This window comes from Nothobranchius furzeri, chromosome 11 (assembly GCF_043380555.1).
Source record: "Nothobranchius furzeri strain GRZ-AD chromosome 11, NfurGRZ-RIMD1, whole genome shotgun sequence".
NCBI lineage: Eukaryota > Metazoa > Chordata > Actinopteri > Cyprinodontiformes > Nothobranchiidae > Nothobranchius > Nothobranchius furzeri.
Genome location: NC_091751.1, coordinates 66,492,276 through 66,517,790, shown reverse-complemented (window position 1 = coordinate 66,517,790; position 25,515 = coordinate 66,492,276). Strand labels below are relative to the sequence as shown.

Here is a 25,515-nt window from a genome sequence, read left to right as displayed (position 1 = left end):
GGGGCAGGGGCTTTTCTGGTTACAGTCTCCCTGGGGTCCCTGCGCTCTGGGGCAGCGCCTGGATCTCTGGGACTTAAGAGCTCCCTACATCTCCTACACATATTTGGGAGCAGATCTGTGGCCCCTCACACTCTCTATTGGATGCTCCGATAGAGAAACCTTACATATACAAGCGTGTGTACACACACAGGTGCTCACGTATTGACTTGAGCATTTTTAACGCATGTCTTAAAGCTGTGGTTGGCACTAAATGCACTGTGATTTATGATTGTTCAGTAAAACAATGTTGATTTTATATTTCAAGTTGACGCAGCGATAGCTTGCTCTAGTTGTAATGTTGTGTGTCCCTTTTCAGCAGGTCTAGAAGCAGACCCCTGTTCATCATTGATTGTTTATTTTTGCTTCTCTTCATTTAAATGTGTCCATTTTTGTGAAGTTAGGGATAGTTAAACTTTTATTTTTCCAGCATTTACTTAAAATCTTTTAAGATGAAAAAATAAGATAGAAATTTTTTATTAATAAATAAGCTTTTTTTTGCCTAAGTCGTGCGACTACATTGTTGGGAGTCTGTAATAAAACAGATGCTGGATTAAAAACTGGAATATTAATATGAAACGATGCCTCTTTGTTGTATCTGACCCAGCTCCATCTCACTACCCTACCCAATTTAAACTTTGAAGACTTAAATTAGATTTTTTTAAATTACAGAACAAAATGAAGCTGTGATGAAACCTTCTGAGTATGCTCTGAACCATCCTTCATCACCTTCCAGGGTTGATTTTCATTTAAAACAAACATGAGGTTCTTACGCAGATCCAAAGTAGTACTGGTAGGACCCGGCTATCTTCAGCTCCAGAGAGCAATACTTGTCAGAGTCATCCTCCCTTCCAGTTGGGTAGTTCCACGACAGCACGCGGAAGTTTTTGCGAATGAACTTCTGTCCTTCTAGCGGGTAGTTGGTGTGAACTATGACCCTCCTCCCTTGAAGGCTCGGACCCAGGCGAAACTGCAGCTCAAACCCTGAGGACAGAGAGATGCTTTGAGTGGTAAAGTCTTTGCACATGTGTCTGTAGGGAAACTTCCACTTGGTTTTATTCTGTAGTACATGAAATGTGTTCACATCATGCATAAACATGTTAGGAGCTTCCTGCAGGTCTGTGAGGATAAATGTTTCTCCTTGGCCTCTCTCAGCCCCTAAATTACATTCACTTCTAGTATGATGACATTTGTGCAGGATAATCCCGCATACCTCTGAAACAAGCACATGCTGGGTGTCAGTGGCCAGAAAATGTCGGTCCTTCAGAATTGCTACTATATATAGTCCAGTTTTACAGCCAGCTCACAAATCCTTCTCAGGTTCAGAGTGGTGTAAATGTCAAATGGCACACTTTTCTCTTTAGTTAGGTACAGTACACAGACTCCTTTACACCTCTGGTGGGCCTTTCTTTAGCTTTCAGCTCAGGTTTTAAGGCAAGATCATTTCTGAATCTGTGAAATACCAGGCAGGTAAACTCGTTTTCAAGGTGTTATTATATATTACATAACATAACACATAATATAAAACATCATGGGACCAAGAACGGTAAGGTGTTTCATTCTAACCCTCTTATGAAGAAAAACATCAATGGAAACAGTGTTCCCTCGCCTGGGTAATCAGCCCCCCCACCCCCTGGAGCCAGGCCTGGAGGTGGGGCACGTTGACGAGCGCCTGGTGGCCGGAATATCACCAATGGAGCCCAGGCAGACACAGCCCGAAGAGGAAACGTGGGTCGCCCTTCCCATGGGCTCACCACTCATGGGACGGGCCAAAGGGGTCGGGTGCAGTGTGTGATAGGTGGTAGTCGAAGGCGGGGACCTTGGCGGTCTGATCCTCGGCTACAGAAGCTGGCTCTTGGCACACGGAATGTCACCTCTCTGATGGGGAAGGAGCCCGAGTTGGTGTGTGAGGTTAAAAGGTTCCGACTAGATATAGTCGGACTCACCTCAACACATGGCTCTGGCTCCGGAACCAGTTTCTTTGAGAGGGGTTGGACTTTCTACCACTCTGGAGTTGCTCCCACTGAGAACCGCTGAGCAGGGGTGGGCATACTAGTTGCCCCCCTTCTTGGTGCCTGTACGTTGGGGTTTACCCCGGTGAACGAGAGGGTAGCCTCTCCGCCTACGTGTGGGGGGGACAGGTTCTAACTATTGTCTGTGCTTATGCACCAAACTGCAGTTCAGACTACCCACCCTTTTTAGAGACCTTGGAGGCGGTGCTGGAGAGCGCTCCTTCTGACTCCCTTGTTTTGCTGGGGGACTTTAACGTTCATGTGGGCAACGACAGAGAGACCTGGAAAGGTGTGATGGGGCGGAACGGCCCCCTCTGATTTGAATTTGAGCGGTGTTTTGTTACTGGACTTCTGCGCTCGTCATGTCTTGGACACTCAGGTGAAGAGAGGGGTGGAGGATGAGGATGCCAGTCAAACCTGGCAGGCCCAAACATATTGTGAGGGTCTGCTGGGAACGTCTGGCAGAGATTCCTGTCAGAAGGAGCTTCAATTCTCACCTCCGACAGAACTTCCAAAACGTTTCGGGGGAGGCGGGAGACACTAAGTCCGAATGGGCCCTGTTCTGTGCCTCCATTGTTGAGGCGGCCGACAGGAGCTGTGGCCTTAGGGTCGTCGGTGCCTGTCGTGATGGCAATCCCCAAACCCGCTGGTGGACACCGGTGGTTAGGGATGCTGTCAAGCTGAAGAAAGAGTTCTATCAGGTCCTTTTGGCCTGTGGGACTCCAGAGGCAGCTGATAGGTAACAACAGTCCAAGCGGAATGTGGTTTGGGTAGTCGCGAAGGCAAAAACCCAGGCATGGAAGGAGTTCAGTGAGACGAAGACTTCCGCATGGCATCGAGGAGATACTTCGAAGACCTCCTCAATCCCACAGACACGTCTTCCAGTGTGTAAGCAGAGTCTAGGGACTTTGAGTTGGGCTCTCAAATCTCTGGTGTTGAGGTCACTAAGGTGGTCAAAAAGCTCCTCGGTAGCAACGCTCCGGGGTGGATGAGATTAAATTCAATTCAAGTTTATTTATACAGCGCCAAATCACGACAAGAGTCGTCTCAAGGCACTTCACATAATAAACATTCCAATACAGGTCAGTTCATTATGTCAATCAGAAAAAATGTTCCTACGCCCGGAGATCCTTAAGGCTCTGGATGCTGTAGGGCTGTGTTGGCTGATGCGACTCTGCAAACTCGCGTGGACATCGGAGGCAGTCCCACTGGACTGGCAGACCGGGTGGTGGTTCCCCTATTCAAAAAATGGGGGCCGCAGGGTGTGTTCCAACTACAGGGGGATCACATTCCTGAGTCTACCTGATAAGGTCTAATCAGGGGTTTTGGAGTGGCGGGTCCGTTGGATTGTTTGAACACTGGACCAGCTCTATACCATTAGGGGGTCCTGGAGGGTGCGTGGGAGTTGCCCCAGCCAATCTACATGTGTTTTGTGGATTTGGCTAAGGCGTTCAACCGCGTCCCTCGGCGGGCCCTGTGGGGAGTACTCCAGGAGTACGGGGTACCAGGCCCTCTGATACATGCTGTTAGGTCCCTGTATGACCGGTGTCAGGGCTTGGTCCGCATTGCCGGTAGTAAGTTGGGCTCATTTTCAGTGAGAGTGGGAATCCACCAAGGCTACACTTTGTCACCGATTCTATTCGTAACTTTTATGGACAGGATTTCTAGGTGCAGCCAAGGTGCTGAGGGGATTCGTTTTTTGCAGATGATGTGGTGCTGTTGGCTTCATTAGAACGTGATCTTCGGCTTTCACTGGAGCTGATCGTAGCAGAGTGTGAAGCAGCTGCAATGAGAATCAGAACCTCTAAATCCGAGACCATGGTCTTGAATCAGAAATGGGTAGAATGCCTTCTCCGGGTCTGTCGTGGTGAAGAGAGAGCTGGGCCAGAAGGCAAATTAAATTAATTCAAATCAAAGGAACTGGCCTACAGTAGCGTTACCTTGTTCCAGTCTGAACAGAGTTCTCTCCAGATTTTCCTCGTTGTTAAGCATAAGGACTCTGATTTGCTTCAGATGCTCAGGTAACATCATGTGGAATCTCTACTGACTCGCGTGATCCCTGATCTCCTGTCAAAGGACAAAAACAAGTTTCTGCATTAATATCATCAGTTAGCTATGAGACACAAAACCCTTGTGTGTGTGTGTGTGTGTGTGTGTGTGTGTGTGTGTGTGTGTGTGTGTGTGTGTGTGTGTGTGTGTGTGTGTGTGTGTGTGTGTGTGTGTGTGTGTGTGTGTGTGTGTGTGTGTGTGTGTGTGTGTGTGTGTGTGTGTGTGTGTGTCCACACTGTGCTGTAGTTACTACTAGTGAAAACAATAAGCTGTATATATTCTACACTGTGATATAACAGAGATTTAATTTTGTCTTCCAGTATATTTGATAACATGTGAGACTCTGAAGGCAGCAGACGGGTAACAGCAGGCCAAGCACACTCAGGCTCAAGTAGCTGCAGGGGAAAAACTCAGTAAGGCTTTGTAGCAATCGCTCTCTGCACCCACGCTAAGCTGTGGTCACCATGGATGAAAAATTATGGCATGTCACAGGTGTATCTTGTGACATCAAGATGATGATGATAGAGTAAAAAATTGAAAGGCAAAATGTCTTAATAGTGTAATTTACTATATTTGGGCATACTGCACACCCCTAAGGTGAAACACTCTTGGTTTCCCTTCCTCTAACAGCAAACACGTGATGTCTGTCTGACTTTTTTAAATGTAATTTCATTCATTAATTTGGTCATTTTTAGACTAAGAAAAGATAACACAATAAATAAATAAAATAAAACTACCAGCATACTTAGCAAATAAAAAATATTGATATGTACAGATTTTTCCCTGAACATGAACATGTGCACCTAATTAAGTTTTTCTTTACATTACAGAATGGACTGGATCACATACATCCTGTGGGTGTACTTTTTTATTTTTTGAAGATTTAACTGTGGTACATGCCCTTATTTCAATATTCATGTTATTCCATAGTTTAACTCCTACTGAATAGCTCTGACTTCTTACATTTGTTCTAACTTTCTGTCTTTACCCCTTTGTGAATACTGTGTCTTTGACCTGGAACAGCTTCTGAAAACAATCTGGGATTATTGTATTATAAAATAGAATAGACTAGACTAGAATAGAATAGCCTGTATTGATCACACAGTGGGAAAATTCATTTGTTACAGCAGCACCAACAAATAAGAGAATAATTTGTAAAAAAAATAATAATAATAATAACAAAGGTACATGTACATACACATAGGGGGTAATTTAGTATTGTAACCTTCGACCACTAAAGACCACAAATAAAAAATGAAAAAAAAATTTAAATAAGTGTGGGTTCCAGAACTATGCATCTTACTGCAAGAGACACAGACATGCAATATAAATCCGGTATTACACGGTTATTGAACACAAACTGAATATTGCATTGGTGTTATTGTGTAACAGGATAATGCCAGTACAGCTTCCACTGAGGTTTTACACTCGTACTGCAGAGGGGATGAATGTCTCTGAAGGAGCTGTCCATGGTCTCTACAGTGGAATGCAGTGGGTGGGAGGGTTTTTTTAAGATGGTGGTCATCTTCCCCAGCATCCTCCTTTCACACTTCTCCACAACTGAATCCAGTGGGCAGCTCAGAACCGAGCTAGCTTTGTTGACTAACTTGCTCAGTCTCTTCCCGTTTCGGTCAGAGCTACCTGCACCCCAACAGACCACAGCAGAGTGGATAACAGAGCCAACCACAGAGTGATAAAAGGATTTTAGCAGCTGGGAATTAACTCCAAAGGACCTCAGCCTCCTCAGGAGGTGGAGGCGGCGCCCTCCTTATACAGAGCATCTGTGTTGTTGGACCAGTTCAGTTTGCTGATGAGGTGAACACCCAGGTACAGTATTTAAAGGTATCCACCACCCCAATGTCTGCTCCCTGGAAGTTTACCGGTGAGTGAGGAGGAGTGCTTCTCGGGAAGTCAATCACAACTTCCTTTGTCTTACTGGTGTTCAAGCTAAGGTGGTTATCAATCAAATCAATCAATCAAAGCTTTATTTATAAAGCGCCTTCCGCAACCCTGTCAGGAAGCCCAAGGCGCTGAACATGATACAGTAGAAGGTAAATATATTTAATAAATCAAAAATAAAAGCAATTCAAATTACAAAATACAAATTACAAAAAAGGTGAAACATTCTGGTACAGGACAAATTTGTAAAATAATGGATAGAGTGAACCAATGAAAACTGTGAAATAAATTCAACATAAAAGAGGGCCAAAATCAAACATGTTCAGGAAACGCCAAGCGGAGGAGGTGGGTTTTTAGGCGACTCTTAAAGACTGGCAGAGAAGGGGACAGCCTAACTGAGGGTGGCAACTCGTTCCATAGTGACGGTGCTAGGACTGAGAAAGCCCGGTCCCCCGTTCTAGGAGCGCGTGATGGGGAATGTCTGTTCAGGAGCGTGGCTAGATAGGGGGCAGCACCACCCTGGAAGAAATGATAAACAAAGACGAGGATTTTGAATTGTGAGCGATAGCAAACCGGAAGCCAGTGCAGGGAGGCCAGAACCGGACTGATGTGGTCCCGTTTCCTGGTCCCAGTCAGGAACCTGGCGGCGCTGTTCTGCACAACCTGTAGGCGACGCAGTGTTGACTGACACAACCCTGCATAGAGAGAGTTGCAGTAGTCAAGCCTAGAAATAACAAAGGCATGCAGTACCCGCTCCAGTTGGGCTCTCGACAGCATATGCTTGATTTTTGCAAGGCGTCTCAGGTGAAAGAAACTGGACCGGATCACAGAATTGATGTGAGCATCAAATTTAAGTCCAACATCAAGTTTCACCCCAAACTGGTTACAACTGGTTTTGAGTAGGGAGAAAGAGGGCCAAGATCAACATAACGACCCACATTCCTGCTGTTGGGGGGGAAAACAATGAGCTCTGTCTTTCCCTCATTCAGATGTAGAACATTGGCCATTAGCCAAGACTTCACCTCGTTAACACAGGACACAAAGGACTGGATAGAGTGACCTTTCTCCTGACCCAATGGAGAGTAAATCTGGCAATCGTCAGTATAGAGATGGAATGATAGGCCATGTTTACGAAAGATTTACCCCATAGGAAGCAGATAAATGGCAAACAAAAGTGGACCAAGGATCGATCCCTGCGGGACCCCCCAGCGGAGCCCCTCCCAAGATGAAAAAACATCACCCAGTTTAACACAGAATGTCCTGTTGTGGAGATATGATCTAAACCAATCCAGAGCAGACCCTTTGATCCCAACCCATCGTTCCAAGCGATCGAGTAGAATCGCGTGGTCGACTGTGTCGAAGGCTGCTGTCAGGTCTAACAACAAAAGCACCACAGATGTACCCTGATCCAGTGATAGATAGATATCATTTAGGACTAGGGCTGGGCGATATGACGATTTTAGACCGTTTTACGATCTACACATCTGACGGTCTGTCATTTTTGAGAGACCGTTTTATCACGATTCACAGCTCTGCTGTTGAATTTCTGCCTCTGAATGAAAAGGGAACTTACCCCAGGCGAATGACACGCCTTTGTTTGACCCTTAACCAATCAGAGTGAGTCATAGTAATATATTAGTGCCCCGCTTGTTTTCACCTGTGTGTGAACAAACATGGCTTCGGCCGCGGCTGAGCAACAACGAGGTTTTCGTTCCGAAGAGGAACGCAGGGTTTCCTTAGCGCGCGGCGCTAACAACTTAGTGACGTGACATGTCTCGGAGAAAGCGTAAAAACACGTTGGACGCTTCTTCTGAAGCAGGAAAATAACACCGCTTCTTAAGCAGAGCACGACGCCGCCTCGTCCACCCTCTGCCAAGCCGGTGTCGGTACCGGACTGAGCTCGGTCACTGGGTCGTTGGAGCTGCCCCGTGACTGCCTGATGGAAAACCAGCGGGCTGGGTTTCATCAGACTCGTAGTTTCTTGTTTTTGTTGGGGACCCCCTGTATTTTACCGCTCCCTCCTGCAGTCTTCCCCTATTAAAATTTAAAATGATTCTGTAAATCCGTGTATCAATAGAAAAAATCTCTGCCTCTGCCAGCTGCAGTAAATGTAGTTTCCAAATAATAAGAGGTGCACTCATCTGTGTATCTCCTTTGATCCACATTAGTGATATTTTCAGCACCAGAACAATGAAGCAAAGAAAGATTCCTGAGTTTGTTAGTAATTTTATTTATTAGGTGCATCTAACCTGTTCTATTTTTCTCTGAAATGAGATCAAATCAGTGCTTCTATGGGTTGTCTCCAATCTGCACTGGAAAATTTTACTTTATTTAGAGACTTGTTGCAGAAAATATTCAGAATGCGCAGTTATTTGCGACCACAAGCGATCTCTGGTCCAGCTGCACATCAGAGCCGTATTTGAGCTTAACTATCCACTACATGAGCAACTGGGAGCTACATAGTATTTTGAACAAGTTAATGTTTGCACAATACGTTTGCAATCGACATGTTTGCACTTTAAATATGTTTACGATTTTAATTTATGTTAAGTTACTTGAAAAACGAGAAAAACTGATCTTTGTAATTGTTTCTCTCAGGGCTTTTATCATCTCTGGTGTGAGTTTAAAATATAAGTGTGTTAGCACTGTGTTGATTATCCCTAATATGAATAAATGTCTATTTATTCAATGTTTCTCTTCTTTAATACGCAATTGAAGTTATGCTATTCATGGGTAAAAAATCGTGATAAAATCGAAATCGTGATAAAATATTGTAAAAATCGTGATATTCTATTTTTGCCATATCGCCCAGCCCTATTTAGGACCCTCAGAGTTATGCTCACACCAGTCCACAAAGTCCATGTACTCCTGGTCAGTCCCCTCAGACACACAGCTGGCAATGGCCGAGTCATCAAAGAACTTCTGGAAGTGGCAGCTGCTGGTGTTGTAGGTGAAGTCCAAGGTGTAGAAGGTGAGGAGAAAGGGTAAGAGCACCGTACCTTGCGGAGCTCCAGTACTGCACATAACCAGCTCAGATGTACAGTTGTGAAGTCTCACATACTGTGGCCTGTTGGTGAGGCCGTTGATGGCCCATGCAGAATGATATTCATTCACTCCTCATCTTCTGCTGCAGCAGACATGACTGGATGGCATTGAAGGCACTTGAGAAGTCGAAGAACATGATTCTCACAGTGCTCTTTTGCATCTCGAAATGAGTCGGAGCCCGGTACTGCAGGTAGATGAGCACGTCCTCCAACTCCATGTTTGGTTTATATGAAAATTGCAGTGGGTCTATTTCTGGGCTCACAACTGAATGTAAGTGGGTGTGGATGTCTCTCCATTGTCTTCATCAGATGGAAGGTCAAGGCGACAGGTCTGTAATGGTCTGGTTCACGGAGATGCAATGTTTTAGGAACTGGAACCACACAGGAGGTCTTCCACAGGATGGGGACCTGCTCCGACTGAAGGCTTTAATTTATGCACTTTAAAAAGTACAAGTACTGTCTATAATTTGGCCAGGTCAGTAAATCTGAGTACTTTTAATTTTAAGAACAGAGGTTTTGTTTGCATGGTAATCTGAATTGGTTATAATTAGGCCCGAGCAGCGAAGCGCTGCGAAGGCCTATTGTATCTGCTCCGTTTCTTTTTTAGGCCCGAGCAGTGAAGCTGCGAAGGCCTATTGTATCTGCTCCGTTTATTAGGCCCGAGCAGTGAAGCTGCGAAGGCCTATTGTATCTGCTCCGTTTATTATTAGGCCCGAGCAGCGAAGCGCTGCGAAGGCCTATTGTATCTGCTCCGTTTATTTAGGCCCGAGCAGCGAAAGCGCTGCGAAGGCCTCTTGTTTTTGCTCTGATTATTATTAGGCCCGAGCAGCGAAAGCGCTGCGAAGGCCTCTTGTTTTTGCTCTGATTATTATTATTTTTTGTTATTCCGTGCCCCCTTTGAACAGCTTTTTGGGGACCTTAACATACCCCAAAACTCACAATATTTTGCACACTTGTCAGGCCTGGTGAAAAATTTGATATTTTAAAGGTCCCGAAAAAATCGCAAAGAAAATGGCTGAACAGCGCCCCCTACAAAGTGAAAAAAACCCCTCTCCATAAAGCTTAGTTTATCGTACAGTTATGAAATTTGGTACACTTGTAGTACTCAACAGTCCGCACAGAAAAGTCTCTTGCAACCATGGTCAATATCAAACAGGAAGTCGGCCATTTTGGGTTGAAATGGCGATTTTTTGCCGTTTTTGCCGTTTTTAGGGTCCGTTTCTGATTGGATTGCTCGATCATTTTTCGCACGATCGTCTCAAAAATTGTGTAAAATTGCTCAGAAGGGATGGGCGAACAAAATGAGATAAGGATTCTGAGTTTTCGTATATGTTGAAGGGGCGGAGCCAGGCCTCGAAGTTTGACTACTCGCCAAAAATATTTAAATTGCTATAACTTCATAACTGAATGGAATAGAGTTACCAAACTTTCTGTGGTCATTCGTCATCCACCCACAAAGTAAATTGAATGGTCGGATGATGACATCACACAAGCCCCGCCCCCTCAGGACCAAAAAGATCAAGTTTTACTGTGAAAGGTCCCAAATTGCCCCATTTCACTTAATCACCACAAATTTGTAGCTGGTAACTCAAGACAAGTGGGGGTTGCTTGGCGTCACTTTATGGGAGTTTTCGGCAGAGGGCGGGGCTGTGGCGGCGCGGCGAATTCAGGCGTACCGCCTTGGCCTTACGTTTGCCTCCCATTTCGTCATTTCCAAAGATATCGTCACGAAACTTCTTGTGAGTGATCCTAGTCCGGCCCATCAAAAGATCTGATGTGAACATCCGGTGGGCGTGGCCTATTTTCTGAAATAGCGCCCCCTAGGACCATTAAAACTGTCAGCCCCAAGCCATGCTTTGACTGAGGATTACGAAATATGGTACACTAATGTGCTGTCTCAGGACCTACAAAAAAGTCTCTTGGAGCCAAGTGCAAAGTCGCACAGGAAGTCGGCCATTTTGGTCCAAGTACGCGATTTAGTGGTTTTCGCACACGTTGTTTGGAGAGTGATGCTCCGTCGCCCTTTTCACCATTCTCCTTCAAACTTCTGCTATGTACTCGTAAGACATAGGGAAAAAAATTCAACCGTCGGATTTTTCAAAAGTTGAAAGGTGTGGGCGTGGCTAAGCCTCAAACTTTGACCTGCCGCCACGCCACTCTTTTTTTCACAGCTCCCTACTGGACTCCTTTTACCCAATCACCAGGATTCTGTGGGAAACAGCAGTAGACAACTTGAGGTTACTTGGTCTCCAGTACTGGCAGGTTTTGAAAAAAGGCGGGGCTTTGGGAGCATGGCGAAAATCGCCATCACGCCATGGAAATACGTTTGCCTCTCATTTCTTCAGTTATCGTGATATCGCTCCGACACTTCTGGTGAGTGATCCTAGTCTGACCCCCAAGAGAAGTAGACAGCTGAAGTTTGTGGGCGTGGCCTATTCTCTTAAATAGCGCCCCCTAGGTCCATTTAAACTAATAGCCCCAAGCCAAGCTTTGACTGAGGATTGCGAAATTTGGTACACTAATGTGGTGTCTCAGGACCTACAAAAAAGTCTCTTGGAGCCAAGTGCAAAGTCGCACAGGAAGTCGGCCATTTTGGTCCAAGTACGCGATTTAGTGGTTTTCGCACACGTTGTTTGGAGAGTGATGCTCCGTCGCCCTTTTCACCAATCTCCTTCAAACTTCTGCTATATACTCTTAAGACATAGGGGAAAAAATTCAACCGTCGGATTTTTCAAAAGTTGAAAGGTGTGGGCGTGGCTAAGCCTCAAACTTTGACCTGTCGCCACGCCACTCTTTTTTTCACAGCTCCCTACTGGACTCCTTTTACCCAATCACCAGGATTCTGTGGGAAACAGCAGTAGACAACTTGAGGTTACTTAGTCTCCAGTACTGGCAGGTTTTGAAAAAAGGCGGGGCTTTGGGAGCATGGCGAAAATCGCCATCACGCCATGGAAATACGTTTGCCTCTCATTTCTTCAGTTATCGTGATATCGCTACGAAACTTCTGGTGAGTGATCCTAGTCTGACCCCCAAGAGAAATAGACAGCTGAAGTTTGTGGGCGTGGCCTATTCTCTTAAATAGCGCCCCCTAGGACCATTTAAACTAATAGCCCCAAGCCATGCTTTGACTGAGGATTACGAAATTTGGTACACTAATGTGGTGTCTCAGGACCTACAAAAAAGTCTCTTGGAGCCAGGACAAAGTCGCACAGGAAGTCGGCCATTTTGGTCCAAGTACGCGATTTAGTGGTTTTCGCACACGTTGTTTGGAGAGTGATGCTCTGTCGCCCTTTTCACCAATCACTTTCAAACTTCTGCTGTATACTCATACGACGTAGGGGAAAAAATTCAACCGTCGGATTTTTCAAAAGTTGAAAGGTGTGGGCGTGGCTAAGCCTCAAACTTTGACCTTTCGCCATGACATTACTTGACTTAATAACTCCCATGTGCATGATCAGATCTAATTCAAACTTTGTCTGTGTGATCACTGACCACATCTCAAGACAACGACAATGTGGACAGCTGACATCACCTAAGCCCCGCCCCCTGACAACAGGAAGTCTATTGTTTTATGGTGAAATGCCCATATTTGTCCCCTCTAATTTAATGAAAATGACACTCAGGTCATACAGTGTCTTCATGATGTTTTAAAGACCATTCAGATCTGATAGCTTTCCAGAAAGGGAGGGGCTTTGATGCCATGGTGAATGCTGGCGTGACGCCATGACCTTACATTTGACTGTAACTTCCACAAACGGCCTCCGATTTGCCCGAAACTGAATATGGCAATGAACAATCATGCCCTTTAGCCAATGAGGCACAAACGGTTGGTGAATGTTATATAATGTCACCAAAGCTGACCTCAATGGGACTTTTCTGTAGTTGGTCACAGCGCCACCTAGATAACGTTATCCTTCGATAACTTTAAAAAACATGGTCAGAATAGCATTAAAGTTGGTCACTGTCATCACACCACCAGTGTGGTAAAGATAGAGGATTCCCTAGTGGTGAGACATAAAATATAATGGTGGGCTCAAAGGGGATGCTGAGTCAGGGTGAGTTGCGGACAAGGTGGCCGTTAGCAGTTTCTGGTGTTGGGGTGGTCGACGTTTGTGTTCTGCGGACGTGCCCTGGTGCCCCGGGCTGCCGGCCAGGCCGGAGCGGCGCGGAGCTGCGAGGGCCGAACGACGCTGCTTGCAGCTTTAATTAGGCCCGAGCAGCGAAAGCGCTGCGAAGGCCTCTTGTTTTTGCTCTGATTATTATTATTTTTTGTTATTCCGTGCCCCCTTTGAACAGCTTTTTGGGGACCTTAACATACCCCAAAACTCACAATATTTTGCACACTTGTCAGGCCTGGTGAAAAATTTGATATTTTAAAGGTACCAAAAAAATCGCAAAGAAAATGGCTGAACAGCGCCCCCTACAAAGTGAAAAAAACCCCTCTCCATAAAGCTTAGTTTATCGTACAGTTATGAAATTTGGTACACTTGTAGTACTCAACAGTCCGCACAGAAAAGTCTCTTGCAACCATGGTCAATATCAAACAGGAAGTCGGCCATTTTGGGTTGAAATGGCGATTTTTTGCCGTTTTTGCCGTTTTTAGGGTCCGTTTCTGATTGGATTGCTCGATCATTTTTCGCACGATCGTCTCAAAAATTGTGTAAAATTGCTCAGAAGGGATGGGCGAACAAAATGAGATAAGGATTCTGAGTTTTCGTATATGTTGAAGGGGCGGAGCCAGGCCTCGAAGTTTGACTACTCGCCAAAAATATTTAAATTGCTATAACTTCATAACTGAATGGAATAGAGTTACCAAACTTTCTGTGGTCATTCGTCATCCACCCACAAAGTAAATTGAATGGTCGGATGATGACATCACACAAGCCCCGCCCCCTCAGGACCAAAAAGATCAAGTTTTACTGTGAAAGGTCCCAAATTGCCCCATTTCACTTAATCACCACAAATTTGTAGCTGGTAACTCAAGACAAGTGGGGGTTGCTTGGCGTCACTTTATGGGAGTTTTCGGCAGAGGGCGGGGCTGTGGCGGCGCGGCGAATTCAGGCGTACCGCCTTGGCCTTACGTTTGCCTCCCATTTCGTCATTTCCAAAGATATCGTCACGAAACTTCTTGTGAGTGATCCTAGTCCGGCCCCCCAAAAGATCTGATGTGAACATCTGGTGGGCGTGGCCTATTTTCTGAAATAGCGCCCCCTAGGACCATTAAAACTGTCAGCCCCAAGCCATGCTTTGACTGAGGATTACGAAATTTGGTACACTAATGTGGTGTCTCAGGACCTACAAAAAAGTCTCTTGAAGCCAAGTGCAAAGTCGCACAGGAAGTCGGCCATTTTGGTCCAAGTACGCGATTTAGTGGTTTTCGCACACGTTGTTTGGAGAGTGATGCTCCGTCGCCCTTTTCACCAATCTCCTTCAAACTTCTGCTATATATTCTTAAGACATAGGGGAAAAAATTCAACCGTCGGATTTTTCAAAAGTTGAAAGGTGTGGGCGTGGCTAAGCCTCAAACTTTGACCTGCCGCCACGCCACTCTTTTTTTCACAGCTCCCTACTGGACTCCTTTTACCTAATCACCAGGATTCTGTGGGAAACAGCAGTAGACAACTTGAGGTTACTTGGTCTCCAGTACTGGCAGGTTTTGAAAAAAGGCGGGGCTTTGGGAGCATGGCGAAAATCGCCATCACGCCATGGAAATACGTTTGCCTCTCATTTCTTCAGTTATCGTGATATCGCTCCGACACTTCTGGTGAGTGATCCTAGTCTGACCCCCAAGAGAAATAGACAGCTGAAGTTTGTGGGCGTGGCCTATTCTCTTAAATAGCGCCCCCAAGGACCATTTAAACTAATAGCCCCAAGCCAAGCTTTGACTGAGGATTACGAAATTTGGTACACTAATGTGGTGTCTCAGTACCTACAAAAAAGTCTCTTGGAGCCAAGTGCAAAGTCGCACAGGAAGTCGGCCATTTTGGTCCACGTACGCGATTTAGTGGTTTTCGCACACGTTGTTTGGAGAGTGATGCTTCGTCGCCCTTTTCACCAATCTCCTTCAAACTTCTGCTATATACTCTTAAGACATAGGGGAAAAAATTCAACCGTCGGATTTTTCAAAAGTTGAAAGGTGTGGGCGTGCCTAAGCCTCAAACGTTGACCTGTCGCCACGCCACTCTTTTTTTCACAGCTCCCTACTGGACTCCTTTTACCCAATCACCAGGATTCTGTGGGAAACAGCAGTAGACAGCTTGAGGTTACTTAGTCTCCAGTACTGGCAGGTTTTGAAAAAAGGCGGGGCTTTGGGAGCATGGCGAAAATCGCCATCACGCCATGGAAATACGTTTGCCTCTCATTTCTTCAGTTATCGTGATATCGCTACGAAACTTCTGGTGAGTGATCCTAGTCTGACCCCCAAGAGAAATAGACAGCTGAAGTTTGTGGGCGTGGCCTATTCTCTTAAATAGCGCCCCCTAGGACCATTTAAACTAATAGCCCCAAGCCATGCTTTGACTGAGGATTACGAAATTTGGTACACTAATGTGGTGTCTCAGGACCTACAAAAAAGCCTCTTGGAGCCAAGCGCAAAGTCGCACAGGAAGTCGGCCATTTTGGTCCAAGTACGCGATTTAGTGGTTTTCGCACACGTTGTTTGGAGAGTGATGCTCCGTCGCCCTTTTCACCAATCACTTTCAAACTTCTGCTGTATACTCTTAAGACGTAGGGTAAAAAATTCAACCGTCGGATTTTTCAAAAGTTGAAAGGTGTGGGCGTGGCTAAGCCTCAAACTTTGACCTTTCGCCATTACTTTACTTGACTTAATAACTCCCATGAGCATGATCAGATCTTTTTCAAACTTTGTCTGTGTGATAATTGACCATATCTGTAAAAAATGACAATGTGGACAGCTGACATCACCTAAGCCCCGCCCCCTGACTACAGGAATTCTATTTTTTTATGCTGAAATGCCCATATTTGTCCCCTCTAATTTAGTCAACAAGTCACCAAGGTCATGCACTGTCTTCATGATGCTGTATTGACCATTCAGATCTGATAGCTTTCCAGAAAGGGAGGGGCTTTGATGCCTTGGTGAATTCTGGCGTAACGCCGTAACCTTACAAATCATTTTAATGGTGAGCTCAGAGGGGATGCTGAGTCAGGGTGAGGTGCGGACTAGGAGGCCATTCGCGGATTCTAGTGTCGGGGTGGTTGACGTTTCTGTTCTGCCAGACGTGCCTTGGTGCCCCGGGCTGCCGGTCAGGCCGGAGCGGCGCGGAGCTGCGAGGGCCGAACGACGCTGCTTGCAGCTTTAATTATTTTTTGTTATTCCGTGCCCCCTTTGAACAGCTTTTTGGGGACCTTAACATACCCCAAAACTCACAATATTTTGCACACTTGTCAGGCCTGGTGAAAAATTTGATATTTTAAAGGTCCCAAAAAAATCGCAAAGAAAATGGCTGAACAGCGCCCCCTACAAAGTGAAAAAAACCCCTCTCCATAAAGCTTAGTTTATCGTACAGTTATGAAATTTGGTACACTTGTAGTACTCAACAGTCCGCACAGAAAAGTCTCTTGCAACCATGGTCAATATCAAACAGGAAGTCGGCCATTTTGGGTTGAAATGGCGATTTTTTGCCGTTTTTGCCGTTTTTAGGGTCCGTTTCTGATTGGATTGCTCGATCATTTTTCGCACGATCGTCTCAAAAATTGTGTAAAATTGCTCAGAAGGGATGGGCGAACAAAATGAGATAAGGATTCTGAGTTTTCGTATATGTTGAAGGGGCGGAGCCAGGCCTCGAAGTTTGACTACTCGCCAAAAATATTTAAATTGCTATAACTTCATAACTGAATGGAATAGAGTTACCAAACTTTCTGTGGTCATTCGTCATCCACCCACAAAGTAAATTGAAAGGTCGGATGATGACATCACACAAGCCCCGCCCCCTCAGGACCAAAAAGATCAAGTTTTACTGTGAAAGGTCCCAAATTGCCCCATTTCACTTAATCACCACAAATTTGTAGCTGGTAACTCAAGACAAGTGGGGGTTGCTTGGCGTCACTTTATGGGAGTTTTCGGCAGAGGGCGGGGCTGTGGTGGCGCGGCGAATTCAGGCGTACCGCCTTGGCCTTACGTTTGCCTCCCATTTCGTCATTTCCAAAGATATCGTCACGAAACTTCTTGTGAGTGATCCTAGTCCGGCCCCCCAAAAGATCTGATGTGAACATCTGGTGGGCGTGGCCTATTTTCTGAAATAGCGCCCCCTAGGACCATTAAAACTATTAGCCCCAAGCCATGCTTTGACTGAGGATTACGAAATTTGGTACACTAATGTGGTGTCTCAGGACCTACAAAAAAGTCTCTTGGAGTCAAGTTCAAAGTCGCACAGGAAGTCGGCCATTTTGGATCAAGTACGCGATTTAGTGGTTTTCGCACACGTTGTTTGGAGAGTGATGCTCCGTCGCCCTTTTCACCAATCTCCTTCAAACTTCTGCTATATACCCTTAAGACATAGGGGAAAAAATTCAACCGTCGGATTTTTCAAAAGTTGAAAGGTGTGGGCGTGGCTAAGCCTCAAACTTTGACCTGTCGCCACGCTACTCTTTTTTTCACAGCTCCCTACTGGACTCCTTTTACCCAATCACCAGGATTCTGTGGCAAACAGCAGTAGACAAGTTGAGGTTACTTGGTCTCCAGTACTGGCAGGTTTTGAAAAAAGGCGGGGCTTTGGGACCATGGCGAAAATCGCCATCACGCCATGGAAATACGTTTGTCTCTCATTTCTTCAGTTATCGTGATATTGCTACGAAACTTCTGGTGAGTGATCCTAGTCTGAGCTCCAAGAGAAATAGACAGCTGAATTTTGTGGGCGTGGCCTATGTTTTGAAATAGCGCCCCCTAGGACCATTTAAACTATTAGCCCCAAGCCATGCTTTGACTGAGGATTACGAAATTTGGTACACTAATGTGGTGTCTCAGGACCTACAAAAAAGTCTCTTGGAGTCAAGTTCAAAGTCGCACAGGAAGTCGGCCATTTTGGATCAAGTACGCGATTTAGTGGTTTTCGCACACGTTGTTTGGAGAGTGATGCTCCGTCGCCCTTTTCACCAATCTCCTTCAAACTTCTGCTATATACCCTTAAGACATAGGGGAAAAAATTTAACCGTCGGATTTTTCAAAAGTTGAAAGGTGTGGGCGTGGCTAAGCCTCAAACTTTGACCTGTCGCCACGCTACTCTTTTTTTCACAGCTCCCTACTGGACTCCTTTTACCCAATCACCAGGATTCTGTGGCAAACAGCAGTAGACAAGTTGAGGTTACTTGGTCTCCAGTACTGGCAGGTTTTGAAAAAAGGCGGGGCTTTGGGACCATGGCGAAAATCGCCATCACGCCATGGAAATACGTTTGTCTCATTTCTTCAGTTATCGTGATATTGCTACGAAACTTCTGGTGAGTGATCCTAGTCTGAGCTCCAAGAGAAATAGACAGCTGAAGTTTGTGGGCGTGGCCTATATTCTTAAATAGCGCCCCCTAGAGCCATTAAAACTTTCAGCCCCAAGCCATGCTTTGACTGAGGATTACGAAATTTGGTACACTAATGTGGGGTCTCAGGACCTACAAAAAAGTCTCTTGGAGCCAAGCGTAAAGTCGCACAGGAAGTCGGCCATTTTGGTGCAAGTACGTGATTTAGTGGTTTTCGCACACATTGTTTGGAGAGTGATGCTCCGTCGCCCTTTTCACCAATCACCTTCAAACTTCTGCAATACACTCTTAAGACATAGGGGAAAAAATTCAACCGTCGGATTTTTCAAAAGTTGAAAGGTGTGGGCGTGGCTAAGCCTCAAACGTTGACCTTTCGCCATTACTTTACTTGACTTAATAACTCCCATGTGCATGATCAGATCTTTTTCGAACTTTGTCTGTGTGATCATTGACCATATCTGTAAACAATGACAATGTGGACAGCTGACATCACCTAAGCCCCGCCCCCTGACTACAGGAATTTATTTTTTATGCTGAAATGCCCATATTTGTCCCCTCTAATTTAGTCAACATGACCCTAAGGTCATGCACTGTCTTCATGATGCTGTAATGACCATTCAGATCTGATAGCTTTCCAGAAAGGGAGGGGCTTTGATGCCATGGCGAATTCTGGCGTAACGCCGTAATCTTAATATTCAATTTAATGGTGAGCTCAGAGGGGATGCTGAGTCAGGGTGAGGTGCAGACTAGGAGGCCATTCGCGGTTTCTGGTGTCGGGGTGGTTGACGTTTCTGTTCTGTCAGACGTGCACTGGTGCCCCGGGCTGCCGTCCAGACCGGAGCGGCGCGGAGCTGCGAGGGCCGAACGACGCTGCTTGCAGCTTTAATTTTCTTTCTTTTTTTTTCTTTTTTTTTCTTCCGCGTCTTTGGACGGCCTTTAGGGGGTCTTAGCATATCCAAAAAGTCACCAAATTCTGGCCCAATATAGAAAGTGCGTGAAATTTACGTATTTCACTGGCAACGTGAAAGTTGGTATAAAAATGTTTCAACAGCGCCCCCTGGAAAATTAAAAATACCCCTCCGCATTGACCTTTTTTCATAGTAGAGTGATGAAATTTGGTGCACCTGTAGAACTCAACAATACGCACAGAAAACCTCTTGCAGCCATGGTCAATATCAAACAGGAAGTCGGCCATTTTGGACTAAAGTGGCCATTTTGACCCCGTTTTGGCCATTTCTAGGGTCTACATTTAGTTGAACAATTTGACCATTTTTCGCACGATCGTCTCAAAAATAGTGGGCGATCGAACAGAAGCGATGGACGAATCAAATGAGCAAATAAAATTGACTTTTCGTAAATACTGAAGGGGCGGGGCCAGGCCTCAAAGTTCGAGCACTCGCCAAAAAAATTCAAATTGCTATAATTTCATAAATGAAAGAATTACAGTTAAAGTAATTTTCTATGGACAATCGTCATCCGCCCCCGAAGACAAATGAATGGTTGATTGATGATGTCACATAAGCCCCGCCCCCTCAGGCCTTAAAAGGTCAAGTTTTACTGGGAAATTGTCCAAAATTCGCCCTTTCAACTAATCACCCCATATTTGTAGCAGGTAACTGAAGACAAGTTGGGATTGCTTGGCGTCACTTTATGGGAGTTTTCTCCAGAAGGCGGGGCTGTGGCGGCGCGGCGAAGTCAGGCGTACCGATGTGGCCTTACGTTTGCCTCCCATTTCATCATTTCTTGAGATATCGCCACAAAACCTCTTGGGAGTGATCCTAGTCCGGCCCCCCAAAAAATGTGATGTGAACATCCGGTGGGCGTGGCCTATTTTATGAAATAGCGCCACCTAGGATCATTAAAACTGTCAGCCCCAAGCCATGCTTTGACTGAGGTTTACGAAATTTGGTACACTAATGTGGTGTCTCAGGACCTACAAAAAAGTCTCTTGGAGCCTAGTGCAAAGTTGCACAGGAAGTCGGCCATTTTGGTCCAAGTACGCGATTTACTGGTTTTCGCACACGTTGTTTGGACAGTGATGCTCCATCGCCCTTTTCACCAATCGCCTTCAAACTTCTGCTATATACTCTTAAGACATAAAGTAAAAAATTCAACCGTCGGATTTTAAATAAGTATAAAGGTGTGGGCGTGGCTAAGCCTCAAACTTTGACCTGTCGCCACGCCACTCTTTTTTTCACAGCTCCCTATTGGACTCCTTTTACCCAATCACCAGCAATCTCTGGCAAATAGCAGCTGACAAGTTGAGGTCACTTGGTCTACAGTACTGGCAGGTTTTGAAAAAAGGCGGGGCTTTGGGAGCATGGCGAAATTCGCCATCACGCCATGGCAATACGTTTGCCTCTCATTTCTTCAATTATCGTGACATCGCCACAAAATGTCTGGTGAGTGATCCTAGTCTGACCCCCAATAGAATTGGGCAGCTGAGATTTGTGGGCGTGGCCTATATTCTGAAATAGCGCCCCCTAGGACCATTAAAACTGTCAGCCCCAAGACAAGGTTTTACTGAGGATTACGAAAATTGGTACACTCATGTAGAGTCTGTGGACCTACAAAAAAGTCTCTTGGAGCCAAGCGCAATTTCGCACAGGAGGTCGGCCATTTTGGTCCAAGTACTCGATTTAGTGGTTTTCGCACACGTTGTTTGGACATTGATGGCCCGTCGCCCTTTACACCGATCAACTTCAAACTTATGCTATGTACTTTTAAGTCAAAGGGGAAAAAATTCAACCGTCGGATTTTAAATAAGTATAAAGGTGTGGGCGTGGCTAAGCCTCAAACTTTGACCTTTCGCCATGACATTACTTGACTTAATAACTCCCATGTGCATGATCAGATCTAATTCAAACTTTGTCTGTGTGATCACTGACCACATCTCAAGACAACGACAATGTGGACAGCTTACATCACCTAAGCCCCGCCCCCTGACAACAGGAAGTCTATTGTTTTATGGTGAAATGCCCATATTTGTCCCCTCTAATTTAGTGAAAATGACACTCAGGTCATACAGTGTCTTCATGATGTTTTAATGACCATTCAGATCTGATAGCTTTCCAGAAAGGGAGGGGCTTTGATGCCATGGTGAATGCTGACGTGACGCCATGACCTTACATTTGACTGTAACTTCCACAAACGGCCTCCGATTTGCCCGAAACTGAATATGGCAATGAACAATCATGCCCTTTAGCCAATGAGGCACAAACGGTTGGTGAATGTTATATAATGTCACCAAAGCTGACCTCAATGGGACTTTTCTGTAGTTGGTCACAGAGCCACCTAGATAACGTTATCCTTCGATAACTTTAAAAAACATGGTCAGAATAGCATTAAAGTTGGTCACTGTCATCACACAACCAGTGTGGTAAAGATAGAGGATTCCCTAGTGGTGAGACATAAAATATAATGGTGGGCTCAAAGGGGATGCTGAGTCAGGGTGAGGTGCGGAAAAGGTGGCCGTTAGCAGTTTCTGGTGTTGGGGTGGTCGACGTTTGTGTTCTGCAGAGGTGCCCTGGTGCCCCGGGCTGCCGGCCAGGCCGGAGCGGCGCGGAGCTGCGAGGGCCGAACGACGCTGCTTGCAGCTTTAATTACGCTTTCTTTCTTTCTTTTTTCTTCCGCGTCTTTGACTGGCCTTTAGGGGGTCTTAGCATATCCAAAAAGTCACCAAATTCTGGCCCAATATTGAAAGTGCGTGAAATTTACGTATTTCACTGGCAATGTGAAAGTTCATAAAAGAATGGCTGAACAGCGCCCCCTAGAAAGTGAAAAATACCCCTCTCCATAAAGCTTAGTTTATCGTACAGTTATGAAATTTGGTACACTTGTAGAACTCAACAATACGCACAGAAAAGCCTCTTGCATCCATGGTCAATATCAAACAGGAAGTCGGCCATTTTGGACTAAAGTGGCCATTTTGACCCTGTTTCGGCCATTTCTTGGGTCTATATTTGGTTGAACAGTTTGGTCATTTTTCGCACGATCGTCTCAAAAATAGTGTGCGATCGAACAGAAGCGACGGACGATTAAAATGAGACAATAAAATTGACTTTTCGTAAATACTGAAGGGGCGGGACCAGGCCTCAAAGTTCGAGCACTCGCCAAAAAAATTCAAATTGCTATAATTTCATAAATGAAAGAATTACAGTTAAAGTAACTTTCTATGGACAATCATCATCGCCCCCCGAAGACAAATGAATGGTCAATTGATGATGTCACATAAGCCCCGCCCCTTCAGGACTTAAAAGGTCAAGTTTTACTGGGAAATTTTCCAAAATTTGCCCTTTCAAATAATCATCCCAAATTTGTATCAGGTAACTGAAGACAAGTTGGGGTTGCTTGGCGTCACTTTATGGGAGTTTTCTGCAGAAGGCGGGGCTGTGGCGGCGCGGCGAACTCAGGCGTACCACTTAGGCCTTACGTTTGCCTCCCATTTCGTCATTTCTAGAGATATCGCCACGAAACTTCTTGTGAGTGATGCTAGTCCGGCCCCCCAAAAAATCTGATGTGACATTCCGGTGGGCGTGGTCTATTTGTTGAAATAGCGCCCCCTAGGACCATTAAAACTGACAGCCCCAAGCCATGCTTTGACTGAGGATTACGAAATGTGGTACACTAATGTGGTGTCTCAGGACCTACAAAAAAGTCTCTTGGAGCCAAGTGCAAAGTCGCACAGGAAGTCGGCCATTTTGGTCCAAGTGCGTGATTTAGTGGTTTTCGCACACGTTGTTTGGAGAGTGATGCTCCGTCGCCCTTTTCACCAATCGCCTTCACACTTCTGCTATATACTCTTAAGACATAGATGAAAAAATTCAACCGTCGGATTTTAAATAAGTATAAAGGTGTGGGCGTGGCTAAGCCTCAAACTCTGACTTGTCGCCACGCCACTCTTTTTTTCACAGTTCCCTATTGGACTCCTTTTATCCAATCACCACCAAACAGTGGCAAATAGCAGCAGACAAGTTGAGGTCACTAGGTCTATAGTACTGGCAGGTTTCGAATAAAGGCGGGGCTTTGGGAGCATGGCGAAATTCGCCATCACGCCATGGAAATACGTTTGTCTCTCATTTCTTCAATCATTGTGACATTGCCACACAATTTCTGATGAGTGATCCTACTCTGACCCCTAATATAATTGGACAGCTGAAGTTTGTGGGCGTGGCCTATTTTCCAAAACAGTGCCCCCTAGGACCATTAAAACAGTCAGCCCCAAGCCATGCTTTGACTGAGGATCACAAAATTTGGCACACTAATGTAGTGTCTCAGGACCTACAAAAAAGTCTCTTGGAGCCAAGCGCAATGTCGCACAGGAGGTCGGCCATTTTGGTGCAATTACTCAATTAAGTGGTTTTCGCACACGTTATAAGGAGAATGATATCTCCTCGCCCTTTCCACCGATCACCTTCAAACTCCTGCTATATACTCTTAAGACATAGAGGAAAAAATTCAACCGTCGGATTTTAAATAAGTATAAAGGTATGGGCGTGGCTAAGCCTCAAACTTTGACCAGTCGCCATTACTTTATTTGACTTAATAACTCCCATGTGCATGATCAGATCAATTTCATACTTTGTCTGTGTGATCACTGACCACATCTGAAGACAGTGACAATGTGGACAGCTGACATCACCTAAGCCCCGCCCCCTGACTAAAGGAAGTCTATTGTTTTATGGTGAACTGCCCATATTTGTCCCCTCTAATTTAGTCAAGATGACACTAAGGTCATGCACTGTCTTCATGATGTTGTAATGACCATTCAGATCTGATAGCTTTTCAGAAAGTGAGGGGCTTTGATGCCATGGCGATTTCTGGCGTGACGCTGTGACCTTACGTTTGACTGTAACTTCCACAAACAGCCTCCGATTTGCCCGAGACTGAACATCACATCACCAGTGTGGTAAAGATAGAGTATCTCCTAGGGGTGAGACATGTAATGGTGGGCTCAGAAGGGATGCTGAGTCAGGGTGAGGTGTGGACGAGGAGGCCTTTCACGGTTTCCGGTGTTGGGGTGGCTGACTTTCTGTTCCGACAGGCATGCCCTGATGCCCTCGGCTGCCGGCCAGGATGGAGAAGCGCGGAGCCGGGTTTGGAGAGCGGAGGGGATGGAGCGGAGGGGGTGCTGAAGGAGGGCGAGCAGCTTCGCTGCGAGGGCCGAACGACGCTGCTTGCAGCTTTAATTATTATTATTATTTTTTTTTTTTTTTCTTTTTTTTTCTTCCGCGTCTTTGGATGGCCTTTAGGGGGTCTTAGCATATCCAAAAAGTCACCAAATTCTGGCCCAATATAGAAAGTGCGTGAAATTTACGTATTTCACTGGCAACGTGAAAGTTGGTAAAAAAATGTTTCAACAGCGCCCCCTGGAAAATTAAAAATACCCCTCCGCTTTGACCTTTTTTCATAGTAGAGTGATGAAATTTGGTACACTTGTAGAACTCAACAATACGCACAGAAAAGCCTCTTGCACCCATGGTCAATATCAAACAGGAAGTCGGCCATTTTGGACTAAAGTGGCCATTTTGACCCCGTTTTGGCCATTTCTAGGGTCTATATTTGGTTTAACAGTTTGGTCATTTTTCGCACGATCGTCTCAAAAATAGTGTGCGATCGAACAGAAGCGATGGACGATTAAAATGAGACAATAAAATTGACTTTTCGTAAATACTGAAGGGGCGGGACCAGGCCTCAAAGTTCGAGCACTCGCCAAAAAAATTCAAATTGCTATAGATTCATAAATGAAAGAATTACAGTTAAAGAAATGTTCTAAGCGCTGCGAAGGCCTCTTGTTTTTGCTCTGATTAGGCCCGAGCAGTGAAGCTGCGAAGGCCTATTGTATCTGCTCCGTTTATTATTACGCTTTCTTTCTTTCTTTTTTCTTCCGCGTCTTTGACTGGCCTTTAGGGGGTCTTAGCATATCCAAAAAGTCACCAAATTCTGGCCCAATATAGAAAGTGCGTGAAATTTACGTATTTCACTGGCGA

The 25,515-nt window shown here is 45.4% G+C and overlaps 1 protein-coding gene across 2 annotated transcripts in view; it reads right to left on the bottom strand.

Annotated features, from left to right (window-relative positions):
- Window positions 1–25,515, bottom strand: part of agla (amylo-alpha-1, 6-glucosidase, 4-alpha-glucanotransferase a) — a 230,011-nt gene that overhangs the window by 48,135 nt on the left and 156,361 nt on the right. For both annotated transcript variants that reach the window (XM_054744941.2, XM_054744906.2), the window contains exons 2-3: window positions 3,989–4,115; window positions 810–1,020 (exon numbers count right to left, since the gene is read on the bottom strand). In XM_054744941.2, the coding sequence (XP_054600916.1) occupies window positions 810–1,020; window positions 3,989–4,079 (302 nt within the window). In that variant the 5' untranslated portion in view covers window positions 4,080–4,115. The remainder of the gene's footprint in view (window positions 1–809; window positions 1,021–3,988; window positions 4,116–25,515) is intronic.